This window comes from Lepidochelys kempii, chromosome 16 (genome assembly GCF_965140285.1).
Source record: "Lepidochelys kempii isolate rLepKem1 chromosome 16, rLepKem1.hap1, whole genome shotgun sequence".
NCBI classification, from domain to species: Eukaryota; Metazoa; Chordata; order Testudines; family Cheloniidae; genus Lepidochelys; species Lepidochelys kempii.
Genome location: NC_136395.1, coordinates 19,454,729 through 19,469,035, shown reverse-complemented (window position 1 = coordinate 19,469,035; position 14,307 = coordinate 19,454,729). Strand labels below are relative to the sequence as shown.

Below are 14,307 nucleotides of genomic sequence, written 5' to 3'. Positions count from 1 at the left end.
ATAGGGGGCTGTGGGGGACGGGGGCCCGGGAGGCACTGGCAGGAGACTGTATGTGAGGGGGCAGGGGCACTGATAGGGAGTTGTAAGGGAGGCAGGGGCTGTGTGGGGGAGGGCCGGGGGCACTGGCACGGGCTTGTGTGGGGGGTAGGGGCTGTGGGGGACGGGTCCTGGGGTGGGGATTTGGAAGGCGCGAGGATCTGATTCAGCTTTTCTCTCCCCCGCCACGTCCAGACAGCGAAGGGCTCGTGTCCACGCCCTTGGGTGAGAGGCAGAAGGGGGGGGGGGGTCATTGACTCGCCGGGGCACGGACACGCCGGGAGCAGTTGCCGCCCCTTTAAAGGAGTCTGTCGCTGTTTGATGAGGTCACACGCCCCATTCCGAGCCTGGGGAAGGCTCGTGCCGATTCGGGGGCGGGCGAGGCCTCCTGCGTCGCGTGGTGAGAACGTAACCTCCTTAGCGACGAGCGGTTGCTAAGGGTGCGATGGACGCTACCTCCAGGCCGCTCCGTGTGCCCCGGGAGATGGGCATTTATGCGGAAAAGCACGAGCTCTTCCAGCTCCTGCAGGTGAGGGCAGGGGCGGGGAGGCCGCAAGTCCCTTCGCCCGCAGGTTATACTGATGGAATAACAGTGTTCCCCCCAGCCCCGGAGGGGGGACACCTCCCAGTATGCACTGGGGCACCCAAGGGCTTGGGGGTGGGTATGGTGGTGGTTATCAGCAACCAAAGTTCCCAGCGTGCCTTGGGGGGCCCAAGCCAGAGGTGAAGGGAGGGTGGTAACAACTATAGTTCCCAGCATGCACCAGCATTGGTTGGAGGGGAGCCCCCTATAAGGAGGACTGCTCCTAGCATGCATTGGGGTGCCCAGCGCAGGTGGGTGGTGCTTATAATTCCCGGCACTGGTTAGGCTGCACCCAGCATGCAGTGGGTTCTGCCCCATGTGTGGGGGTTTAACAGTTGCTGCCACCGTATGCTGGTATATTGGACATATTGACAATTCCTAGCACGCACTAGGTAACCCTACTCCAGGCCTGGGGTTACCTGATGCAGACTGTTCCTGAGTACCAACATGCCACAGTATATTTGAGGACATGAGGCATAATGACTGTTCCCAGCATGTGGTAGAGTGCTCAGAGGAGGTGTATAAACCATTCCCAGCATACAGTGGGGTACGCTGAGGGTGGGAGAAAGTGTAATGACCATTCCCAGCAGGCAGGTGAGAGCTGTGGGGTGGAGGGGTTCAGCTCCATGAAGAGTGATGCTAGCACTTGCTGGGGTGCATCTGGCAAAAAAGAAGCAATGATTCCTCGGGTACATCAGGGCACCTCTGATATGCAGTTGGGCACTTTTGGTGCAGGCATCACTTACAACACGAGGTATCTGACCATATCTTTCAAGATATATTTATGCCTGTATCTGTAATTTTCACTCCGTGCATCTGAAGAAGTGGGTTTTTTTACCCACGAAAGCTTATGTCCAAATAAATCTGTTAGTCTTTAAGGTATCACCGGACTCCTCATTATCTTTCAAGAGGGAGCACTGTTTATGTCTGCAGCCTGGGGTGTTGTCAAATTAATCATAAGGAAATATGAATCTCTTTGTATCCCCCATGTATTGAGGTTATCGTTATTTATTTAAGCACTATGATTCTTTACTTTTCAAGCACTATCTTGAGTAGTTTGCCACTCTGGAAAACTTAGATGACACAGTCCCTGTCTCAAGGAAATTGGACAAGCTATATGCTAGAAAAACATAATGCACTGGCTATCAACAAGGTTTAATTGCAATCTATAATTCTGTAAAAATGTTGACTGTCTGTGGAAGAAAGGTGTTGAGTCGATCAAATGCAAAGCAGGCCTGATAAGTATTATACTTTGTGGATTGTGATGGAAAGTAGTATGGTAGAATAGTAGTAGGGAAATCTGTATTTAAAAATTATGTGAAGGTACCTGCCCTTTTTGAAACTAGATTAGTGAATTAATGCATAATCTTAATATATGTTGGGGTTTTTTTTGGGGGGGGGCATTGTCTATTTTGTGCTGTTTCATCAAAAAATTATGCTCTTGTTGTGCCTTTTTATGAATATGTACAACTAATATGAAACCAATAAAAACAGAGTTACAAAGAAGCCTTGTTATTTTAGTAAAGAATGAGATTGACTTCTTAGCCAAAAAGGAGGTTGTGAGTTTCTACAGTCTGTTCCTTAGGTCTAATTTACTTATGTTGAGCATTGAAAAGTTTGTTGAGGGATAAGAGTTCTAATATTGTGATGAACATTGTTATAGTTTGTTATAAAAAGTGTCCATAACACATACCAGTGTTAACATTGTTCACATCCTTATTTTGTGCATTAGGAAGATGGTCTCTTCTCAAATCTCACCCCAAAACATACTTTTTCTCCTTTGCATATGCCTTTTTTTCTCTGTCTCTACTATTATTTGTTAGCTCTGTAACTTAATCATGTTATTCTGTGAGAATTTTGAGATCCACTTAGTATGAGCAATGCTGTATAAAATTTGTTCTTTAACATAAAACTTCATTCTGCATGCCAAAGAGAGGTGAAAAACACCAGCATGACCGCACATCACAGAAAATCCTTCTTGGACTGCTAAGAGTGAATCTGGATCTGCTCAGATCACAGCTTTGTTAGCCATCTGAGGGCACAAACACACACCTGTAAATAATAGCCCCAACTCTTCAACATTTATGCATTTACCTAACCTTAAACACGTGAGTAAAATTAAGTTTGTGCATAAGTGATTGGAGCACTGGAGCTTAGAATCATAGAAGTAACAGTCATCAACAGCTCAAAGAACCATGTGTCATCATAACTTCACAAGTTTTCTGGGTTTGTTATTTATAATCTTTAAAGAATCACTGTCAGGTAAACTTAGGTGCCAAATTTGGTTTTGGGGGTTTTTTAAAATAATTTTTTAACAACATAGTATATTTTTTCATGTATTTACACTGTAATACCAATGAAAACAATTTTCTTTCCTGAGATTTAAATATTTTCCTGTGGTGTTTGTTACCCAGATGTTGCAGCATGAGCACTTGCAAGTGAAACTGGTTAGTTTATTTTCATTGTCCAAACAGCATAAAATACAGAAGGTAAACTGCATAAATTGGATAAAATACAAAAGGTAAACAGCATAAATAGTCAGGCAGATATGCTGTAGATTCATTGCCCCTCACACACTCAGTTTATCGAAATGGAACAGGAGATGTGGAATTTATTTGGATAAATGGGGTTTTGGATATGAGTGTAACTGTGGCTCATTATGTTTCCTACCTTTAGTTAGGAAGGTTTTGGATGTGAGGCTTTATTAGGTTAGAAATGAGTTGCACACAGTACTCTGGGAGATAAGGATTAATTGGTGGACGATACCAAGCTTGGAGGGGTTGCAAGTGCTTTGGAGAATAGGATTATAATTAAAAATGATCTGAACAAACTGGAGAAATGGTCTGAAGTAAATAGGATAAAATTCAATAAGGACAAATGCAAAGTACTCCATTTAGGAAGGAACAATCAGTTGCACACATACAAAATGGGAAATGACTGCCTAGGAAGGAGTACTGCACAAAGGGATCTGGGGGTCATAGTGGACCACAAGCTAAATATAAGTCAACAGTGTAATGCTGTTGCAAAAAAAGTGAACATAACTCTAGGATGTATTAGCAGGAGTGTCGTAAGCAAGACACGAGAAATAATTCTTCTGCTCTACTCTGTGCTGATTAGGCCTCAACTGAAGTATTGTGTCCATTCTGGACGCCACATTTCAGGAAAAATGTGGACAAATTGGAGAAAGTCCAGAGAAGAGCAACAAAAATGATGAAAGGTCTAGAAAACATGACCTATGAGGGAAGATTGAAAAAAATGGGTTTGTTTAGTCTGGAAAAGAGAAGACTGAAAGGGGACATAACAGTTTTAAAGTACATAAAAGATTGTTACAAAGAGGAGAGAGAGGAATTGTTCTTCTTAACCTCTAAGGATAGGACAAGCTGCAATTTAAGTCCATTGGTTCAAGGGAGGTTTAGGTTGGACATTAGGAAAAACTTCTAACTGTCAGGGTGGTTAAGCATTGGAATAAATTGCCTAGGGAGGTTGTGGAATCTCCAACATTGGAGATTTTTAAGAGCAGGTTAGATGAACACCTGTCAGGGATGGTCTAGATAATATTTAATCCTGCCATGAGTGCAGGACACTGGACTAGTTGACCACTTGAGGTCCCTTCCAGTCCTATGAGTCTGTGATAAATTCCCATCATGCAACTTCCTCCATCCCATAATACCATCCCTATGGCATAATTTTCAGACCTTTTGTTAAAATCCCACAAACCTGCATGGCAATTGTCGCTGCCTGCTATCTCTGACAGAAGCGTGGAGCCCGCACAGCTCTGCCCTGTTGTCATGAACATTGCAAACACAGGACATGCGATCCTCAGGTAATTGAGGAGCCGCACAAAGTACCGCAACAGTGGGGGACAGGATGATTTCTTTGAGGAGGGACTGCTGAGGGGCACAGCAAAACCAATTAAAGGTTGATGGTGTTCACAGAGCAGCTGCAAGAGGTGGATCACTGCTTCTGGGTCAGAGAAATGAGCACTGAATGGTGGGATTGCATCGCAATGCCTGTTGGGGATGACGAGCAGTGGCTGCAGAACTTTCAGATGCAAAATGCCACATTCCTGGATCTGTCTGCCGAGCTCACACCAGCTCTCCAGAGCCTGGACACCAGAATGAGAGCTGCATTGATAGTTGAGAAGCAAGTGGTGATTGCAATGTGCATGCTTGCAACACTGGATTGCTACCGCTTAGTGGGAAATAATTTTTGAGTTGGTTAATTGGCTAAGCAGGACTGAGATTCTCAGCAGTATGCACGACATCGTGGATGGATTTGCAGCTATGGGATTTCCAAACTGCAGTGGGGTGATAGATGGCTTGCATATCCATATTTTGACCCCATCTCACCTTGCAACACAGTACATCAGTAAAAGGGCTACTTTTCTATGGTTATCCAAGCATTGTGAGTCACTGGGGTCACTTCACTGATATCAGTAGGGGCTGGTCAGGGAAGGTGCATGACACTTGTATCTTTAAGAACACAGGACTGTTCAGAAAGCTGCAAGCAGGAACATTCTTTCTTGATTGGCAGATTATTACCATTTGTGGTGATGAAATGCCAATAGTGATCCCGAGGAACCTGGTTCATGGAGCCTTACACTAGCCAGCTTGACACTTCCAAGGAAAGATTCAACTACCAGCTCAGCAGGTGCAGAATGACAATTGAATGTGTTTTTGGTGGATTGAAGGGACACTGGTGATGTTTACTCACTAAATTAGCTCTCAGTGAGAAAAATATCCCAATGTTATAGCTGCCTGTTTGTCCTGCATAATATCTGTGAGGCAAAGGGGGAAGGCAGAGGTGGAGCATCTGTCCGCTGACTTTGAACTGCCAGACACCAGGTCTATAAAAGAGCTCAATAGGGAGCTACGCAGCTGAAGGAGGCCTTGAAAGAGCATTTTAACAGTCAGCAATGTTAATATGTTGTGCTGGACTATGCTGTGCCTGGCCCTGACGTTTTGGGGGGTGTTTGCAATTGTAGAGTACATTTATGAATATCACACTGGTTACTGGACTTTTATAATGATTACAGTGTGTTTTGCACTGAACCTATGAATTCTGTGATCCTGTTCAACTATAATTTAATGTGTGCTTTCGATAGCACTAGGTATTCTGCTGTATATGTTATGAAGTAAGATAAATTAATTTCCAAAAAATAAAAATGTATTGTGTAACAAAAACAGTGCAAAGAGTAATGTGCAGTTAAAAAGCAGACTTATAAAATAAATAAACAGAACAGAGCTTTAAAATTAGGACATGAATGTTTTCTAGCAATTTCAGTTCATTTCTGCCAAACATACATCAACCATGGTTCTCACAGATCAGTATGTGTGAAGCTGTGGTTTTTGTTATTGTCTCCTGGCACGGAGTGGTAATGATAGGGATATAGCCCATGATGCCATGTGGGGCGTAGGGAGCAGGTGAAATGGAGTTCTCCACTGATTGCAAGGGGAGGCGAGCACTTGACTGTTGGACCTGTAGGACAACAGGAGTCTGCAGCATTTGCATTTGCTGCCTGAGATGCCCTTTTATACCCTGGGGCATCTCCCTCTCCTTTTCCTGCTGGATCTCCTAGGCCTTTCTCCTGTCTGCTCTTTCCTTCTCCAGGCTGACTTCTATATTCACCCACCAAACCCTCTGCTTGTGGTCCAAGACAGCAGTGGCCTGCAGGATCTCACTGAACATGTCCTCCCAAGTCTGCTTCTTTCTTCTCATCAGGGTCAGGCATTCTGTGGGTGTGAATGGGGCACCCTTCAAGGCTGCAATGGCAGCAGCTATGGATAAAACAGACAGGTGTATCGTGTTTACAGTCACAAAGGAAAGCAAAAGATAAATTTCAGAACTCCTTTCCCCTATTCCCATAAAAGTTTTAAATCAGATATGCTTCAATCAAGACACCTCAGCTTTGGTGCACCTCTGTACAACACCACTGTCTAGCTGGAGCCATAGTGAGTCTGGCTTGCTGAGGGTGAGGAGAGAGTAGGGTGAAGAGTGAGTTGTCTGGTTAAGTAAACCAAAAAAAATCTGGCCCCTATTTCTGTGGGTACGAGTACAGGGCAATGGCACTGCATACTGGTGCTGTATTCCACAGGCAGTGTGATTTTAGCTGTTATCTCACTTCTGAGGCTAACAAAGGCACAGAGAGCACAGCAACTGTTGGTGTCCTGAAGCTGCCCAGGCCCTTATCCTGCTAGCTTGTTTACCCCAGTGGTGCCTGCTGAAGTCGTTGCAGAGTGGTGTAGGAAAGTGTCCTACTGAGGAGGGAGAAATACAGCAACCTTTCCTCATATCCTTTGGGAAAGGATTTGTACTTCCATGGAAGTTTCATTGATATCCCTCAGAAGTGTATAAGGGACATCCCTGTATACATAAACTAATCAGCATTCCACCCCACCCAATAATACAAGGGAATGAAAAGCAGATAACTCTACCTCTGTTTGTTGTACCTCTGTGTCTTTTTGTACGAGTGAAACAGTGAAAAGCAGATGCCTGTGTCCTGCTAACTTGGGTTTGTGCTGGGTACCATCTTCACATTTAAACTTTTTATGGGAGAATACATGCATGTGCTTATCCTGGTCTCTTCCCCTGGATTGGGCTTGGCTGGCAGGACTGGTTAGACTGTGGTAGAGTCTTGAATAGATCTTGGCTCACTCATAGCTGGACTCCCCCCACCATGGGACCCCCGCCCCCCTTGTTCACAGCCTTGGTCTCGGACTCCACTGAGGAACCCAGGGTGCTCTGCAGGGTGCTGGTGGGGTCTCCGCCAGGTATGGCATGCTGCTCCCTGTAAAACTAGCAGCAGGTCTGAAGCTCTGCACCAGGTTGAGTGTTGGCCTCCCCGGCCTTATGAGATGCCTGCTGCAGTTCCTTCACCTCTTCATGTCACTGCTGCTGATCCTTGTCATACCCTTTCGCTTTCGTCCCCTGTGCAATCTTTCTGTAGATGACCATGTTTCTACGAGTGGTTTCTAGCTGTGATTGCATAGCCTCTTCTCTCCGGAGGCCCAGGAGATCCAGTACCTCCTGGATACTGGAGGCCAGGAGCATGTCTATAACATATCGCCAGCAGGATCGGTTGGAAAGTTGCACACAACAAGGGAGAGCTGCTAGGTGTGTTCACCAAGCTGGCAGTCAGGAAATGGCATTTAAAAAATACGCAGAGATCAGGGGGTAGGGATTGGCTTCTGGTCTCCATGACCTGGGCAGTGGAGTTCACAATTGTGATCAGAGTGATCACTGTCAGGCATTGTACAACACCTGCTGGGGGAGTGGTAAGGTTGACATATGTCACTCAATGTCTACTTTGCATTGTGTTGACCATGGTACATCAACCATGAATCAATGCCATTTGGGGAGGTGGTGTTACTGCTTCTCAAGAATGGGGTGCTTACATCAGCGGGAGACACATTTGAGTGTAGACACATGAATAAATAGTTGACATAAGGCAACTTATGTCAAACTAACTTTGTAGGGTAGACCAGTCCTTAGGCATCACAGAAAATGGAAGGAGGTTTTATTGAGTTAGGTCCTATATTCCTAAAGGCTAACCTCCAGAGCGTTGCGTCCGACAAAGTAGGTATTCACCCACAAAAGCTTATGCTCCAATACGTCTGTTAGTCTATAAGGTGCCACAGGACTCTTTGCCGCTTCTCCAGAGCGTTGTTGCCTGCTACCAGAAATAATATGCACCACCTTATTATGATAAAATTCCAGCACTGAAAAAGCTAAGGAGTAATATTAGAGACATTTTTCACATGTAGGTTATGGACTTATCTGCTGTGATGGAGTGCTGGGTAGTTACAGTAAGAGTGTCTGAAAGTTAGGATTCCTGGATATTATTCCAAAGTCAGTGCAAAGATATCCATTGATTTCAGTGGGAATTGGATCAGATCCTATATGAACCTGAGAAATGGAAACGTGACAAGGTTGTGGGCATGGTGGAAAGAAGTTTGTGCTCTTTTTTTTTTTTTTTTGGTTCTTTATGAAGTATGAAGAAGACTTGAAAACAATATTTTTTTTAAGGCAGGGTTTTTTACAACAGAAATTCAGGTCTTGTCTACCCTTGAAGCCTGTAGGCTACCGGAGAACTAATAGGATTATGACCAAAAGAGGATGGGGAAACTGATCAAGAGGGAAAGTTATTTTTATTTACACTAGTCACAATTCCTTATTTTTTAATTTGTTTGTGTTAACACTGACTTGATTTGGCTGAGAAACGTTTGGGACAAAGGATGTCTTTAAGATTCACCATCCTGCCCTTTCAATGAAGGTCTGAGAGAGCTGACAATCCACATTTCTATGTTCTCCAAGAAGCCTTTCAGCAAGAACAGGGAAGACCATATGTGAAATTCTTGATACTTTTAGGGTAAATCAAGTAAGGGGGGGGAGTTTATAAATAAAATAAATAACAGCCCCCAAATCTTTCAGGCCTTCTTGCTGCACCATAAACAATAAAAGGTCCACACATCCATTTATTTTCCTTTGCAAATCGTCTTTGAACCGCTATGTACTTAGTCTGTCCCTCTCTAAAATGGGCTTCATATTTCCCTACCTCACAGGAACTTATGAAGATGAATGAATATCAATCTCTGAGGTCCTCATATGAAAGATTGCTATAGAAATGCAAAGTATCATCATCATCATCATTATTATTGTTATTTATTTATTATTATTACTACGGCTGTGTTAAATTTCCTGCTGAGTCTGTCCTATTTACTTTCAGAACATGCTTGAAGGGTTGTTAATCCATAAACCTGATGAGCCCATCCAGTATATGATAAGCCACTTAAAGCAAGACAATGATCATGGTAAGTGAAAATGAGAGACCATATGTAGTTCAACTCGTGATTTATAAACCATTGTTGTGAAACTCTACTTCAGTTGGTAAATGGTGGATAAAAGTTTTCAGCCTGTGTCTCAAATTTTTTTAAGCAATTTGGAATAGTTATTGGTAAGATGTTTTTAATTTCTTTTCTAGTGGATAATCAAATAAAAATGCACTTTAACTGTTATAAAAATGAAATCCTCTAAGGGAATAACAAAGAGTTCTAGTGTATCAATTATTAATGCTTTCTGTGCCCCATCTGATATTTTCTGTTGTCTTTAAACTCGCTAATTACCCCTTTTGTCAGGTGTAAAATTGGTTTCCCATTCTACCTGGGCTGGCAGCTTCTCTGTTTTTTTGAGTACTTAGTTACTTGCTACTGTTAATGAGTTCCACAGCTCAGTGGCATCTCAGATGAAGGAACAGCAAGCATGCCTACCCATGTGTATAACAAAACCTGATAAATTGAATAGGAAGTATGTATTCTGCACAATAAAAGCATGTACACTCAATCAAATTATTTGATTTACAAACTGTTCACCCTTAGGCAGATTATATTTGGAGATGCACAACTGAACTATAATTTTTGTTCTGCATGAGCTGTCAGGAATAGCTGGTATCACGTTGCTTTGATGTTTCTTTAAAACCATAGTAAACCATTATGAAAGTTCTGCTACAGCATCAATGAAATCATTATCACAAGAGATGCTAAGAGCTCTTTCTCCTTCGTGATCAGATGGCTGTCAACTGAAATGCGGCTAAATAGCAAAAATCAAATCCTGCAAATTGTGTCCAGCCTGTTCTGATGTGGGCAGCATGAGAAATCTGATCTGTTTTACAGCCCCGTTGAAAGTATACAGATGAGGAGTTTCATGAGATTTTATAGAATGCTGATAAATCTCCATCACACTGAGCTAAGGCTTGTTCTTTAACCCCACAGTATTATTTGAACAGAATCAAGCAGGTTGCCATTCATAACTTCAGTAAAACAAGAGACTAAAGAATGAACCACAGCAATTGTTTGTCAAATGAAAAACTGCTATCTGTTTGTGGTTTGAAAGAATCTATTAAGATGTGGAAGGAACTCCAATTAAAATTAAAGCCTAAATGTTGTTTTAAAAGTAAATTTTATGGAAAACAATGTAAGAGAAATCTGTAGTAGAGATTATATTTACTTTTTGATCATGGTGGAAGGTGCTGACTCTTTAGAAGAAAAAACCCTTATCAGAGCCATCAGTAAAGTGATGAATTTTCATGAGCTTGCCTAGCTAAACAGGTTTAGCCCCAGAGAAATTTTCAAACAGAGATGTGGGAAAAAGGTATTGCAGCTACCCCAGGTGTAAAGTTAGAAAATCTATTTAATTAACAACAGTATCTAAAGCACTCTTAAAAAAATACAAACAAACCCAATGATTATAACTTACAACAATCCTGATGAAGCTTTTAGGTCAAATCTTACGTGACTGGGCTCTCGTACTCAAGGCCATGTGTTAGTGTTCTTTCATGTGATTGTTCTAAAAAGTGAGAGCGGTGTGATGACTAAGCTATTTTTTAATGCAAAGATGTCTGTTTTGTACACTTTATCTGGGTTTGTGCTAATAAAAGGTTTCCAGAATCCAAGTAACATTTTTTTTGGTGAGTACTTCCTATATAACCATGCCCATGATGAAATGTTACAAAATTCTGGAAAAATGTTAGTCTTGTACTGTATGCTTCTCCGGTTCAACAGAGGAGTTGCCTTACATGTTAAGTTATTTTTTTTGCATTAATATTAATCACCGAATCATTTGGACTTGACGGGACCCCTACCGAGTCCAACCCATCCTTTTGCATTGTGCCAGGAATAATTCAATTCCATCTAAAACTGAATGCTAAATGTTAAGACTGCTTGGAAAAGTAAATTCTGTAACATCTCAAGACTCAACGTTGAGATGTGGTTTATTACCAAAGAAAAAGGTGTTGGGCAGATTTCTCAGTGTTCATTTAGTTGCCTGTGTGGACCTCAAGCATTTAATATTAACTGTGTGCTGATTTGAGGGGTTAAACATTACATACAGTGAGTGAAGCTCTGGTTGTGCCCTTGTGTCATATGTTTAGGGGAAAATGCCTTAGAAGATTCTTACAAGTGTGCAAATGAGTAAATCAGTGCATTACACTGCCTCATCTGCTGCCAGCCACTAAGCAGAGAGAAAACCAGATTTAGTACAAAGTGAGCATTTACAGTAGCCCTGGGCAATATTAAAGCATGATATGGTGTATATAATGGTACGTTTCGTTTTTCATCAAACGTTTGTCCAAGAAAGTTGTGTATTAAAGCTTCAATACCTAAGGGTTTTCTTGTGAATTTTAAATCATGCTCCTAGTTAAACCTCAAAAGGATCTGTGGATGGAAAGGTTTTTTGATTTTCTTTGAAGTGGTTTGAAGAAGTTGATTAGTGTTGGCACCCGAGCACTCTTTTATGACGCTGTTTATAAATAATTCCTCAGTACCGGGCTGAGTTTCAAGGTGTTAGATTTTAAGAAACTAGGATTTAATCACATTACATTTGAAAGAAATTAGGTGATAAAAACAGCTGATGTATCCTTTTAAAGTATTTTTCGACATTGTGTACTAGTTCTGTTGCGCTTGCAAGAACCAATACAGGGGGAGTTTTCCTTAAACCTTCCCAGTCAAATAACTTTGTAAAGATTAAGCTGTAATTTGGGTTCTATGAATGTTTAAAAATTGCACCTGCCCAACTGCTCCTACGTGTTTGGAAGGTCCTCATAAAAATACATTTCCCATTCTTTCCTGTCTGCTGAGATCAGAGAGTATATATTCCTTTTGGTTGTCATGACCTGGGGAGGTTTTTGGCTGGATAGATACCCTAACTCATCTTCTTTGACCCATACTACTGCCAATAAATACCTATCAGTCACTGTTTTCAAGCCTGATTCCTTCTCTCCCCGCAATGGAAAGTGGAGAGGAAAAACCCAAGGTGTTAATGTAGCATGACGATTCAAGGGATCACAGCCCAAAATGCATGCGTGCAAAAAAAGCCTCAAATCTTTCTCAAGCAATATTTCCCTTTCTCCTTGTTTTTTCACACTGCTGATCCTTCCCTACATCACCGTAGAATGAGAATAATCATTGTGTTGTCTATATGATAGTAAATTTCTTGGGACAGGGGCCTTATTCAGTTTTTTTATTCTTTAGGTTGCCTTGTACAGCTGTGGCACTATACGAATAATAAAACTGGAACTAATAAATACTAAAAGAGATGAGACAGGAATTTGTGTGCTAAGGGAAAAGAGGTTGCTGCCATGGCAAGTAACTCTTTTTCCTTCCTTCCCTCTTGCATCCCCTCCGTATGGAAGGGAGACTGACATGCAGCAGATAAACACAAAGGGAGAAAAAAATGGAACTTAATGCTGACTAGAGAAATTGAGGGCATTTAAATGGATAGAGGAGAAATGTGGAGTAGCCCATTTTCTCCCGTGATTATGAAAAGTTTTAGTGTCCCACAGGTAATCTGAAAAATGTTCCGTATACATTTTTTTTCTATTTCTACCCATGAGGTAGCTATCCTCAATAGCAAGGAAAAGTGCCCATTTTGCAATGTATAAACCTTCCTGATCCATGACATAAACTGTCTAGAGAAAGGTGTGAGTTGAAATTATATTACTCGTGTTTCATTTTCTAAAAATGAAAAGGAAATGCATTATTAGTACAAAGTAGTAAAATAAGAAACTATACACTTTGAAATTTTCCATCATACTGCAGATACAAAATTAAAATACTTTACTGTAAGATGCATCAGATCAAAACCATTTAACCATTGGCCTGCTAAACCCTGGGTTGTGAGTTCAATCCTTGAGGGGGCCATTTAGGGATCTGGGGCAAAAAAAATTGGGGATTGGTCCTGCTTTGAGCAGGGGGTTGGACTAGATGATCTCCTGAGGTCCCTTCCAACTCTGATATTCTATGTTGGGAATAAAAAGAAAAGTTAGAAAAATAAGTATTCAGTATTTATGCCCTGTTTATGTGAGTTACAAATAAGCTACCTGTGCTTAAAGCTAGATATGTGCTAAGTGCCTGGCCAAATCAGAGTCTTAAACGTGTTAACTATGGAAATTAATTAAGACATAGCCATGACTAGTTTGGTCCCCCAATCCTGCAGTCCTTACTCAAGCAGGACTCCCAGTGAAATAACTGTATTACAATATAATTACATATGTTGTATATTATGTAATATGGAGAAACAATAAAGGTGTCTTGCCTTTCTGTATTTTGACATTCATGTATATTTATTCTATAGTTCCAAGAATTTGTATACTTGGTCCACCCGCCTCTGGAAAAACCACTATTGTAAGTATATTACCTTAAGTGTTATAAAACTGCACTGCCATATATTTGCAAATAAGAACTTGTTCTTCAGTTATGCTAGAATAACTATGTATTTAGAAGTCAAAAGTCTTGTGACTATAGAATAAAAATAACTTTTATTCCTGTTTTGTGGGCTTTTGTGTGCCATAGTTTTGGCCTGTGCCTAGATACCACAGTGATAGACTGACTAGATTAGATTAGACAGAAGCACAGGCACCTCAGAACAGGGGAACTGAAAAAATGTGAGAAACGAGCGGTGTCTACACAAAACAACCTAGCAAGCCTATTACATTTATGGATTTGAGACATTTAGGTTCAAATTTTCGGAAGTGTTTTCTAAGTTTTGGGTGTACAACTTTAGATGTTTTGGGCTTGATTTTCAGAGGTGCTGGTCATACACAGCTCCCAATTAAGTTGGAGTTCTGGGTGCTTGGCACTTCTGAAAATCAGGCTTGAGGGGTACGATTTTCATAGTGCCTATGTGACTTAGGAGCA

General features: G+C 41.6%; 2 protein-coding genes across 10 annotated transcripts in view; one reads left to right on the top strand and one right to left on the bottom strand.

Moving 5' to 3' along the window:
• GFI1B (growth factor independent 1B transcriptional repressor) overlaps positions 1 to 14,307 on the bottom strand; it is a 528,613-nt gene that overhangs the window by 96,647 nt on the left and 417,659 nt on the right. The window lies entirely within an intron of this gene.
• Positions 1 to 14,307, top strand: part of AK8 (adenylate kinase 8) — a 125,644-nt gene that overhangs the window by 17,821 nt on the left and 93,516 nt on the right. For 3 of the 9 annotated variants that reach the window (XR_012155214.2, XM_073313857.2, XM_073313858.2), the window contains exons 1-3: positions 193 to 565; positions 9,345 to 9,429; positions 13,745 to 13,794. Coding sequence is in view for 7 of the 9 variants with exons in the window: in XM_073313857.2 (XP_073169958.1) it covers positions 482 to 565; positions 9,345 to 9,429; positions 13,745 to 13,794 (219 nt within the window). In the remaining 2 variants the exon portion in view is untranslated. Of the gene's footprint in view, positions 1 to 192; positions 566 to 603; positions 1,374 to 9,344; positions 9,430 to 13,744; positions 13,795 to 14,307 lie in introns of those variants that run through there. The other 6 variants (XR_013634755.1, XM_073313859.2, XM_073313856.2 and 3 more) reach the window with 5 other exon arrangements.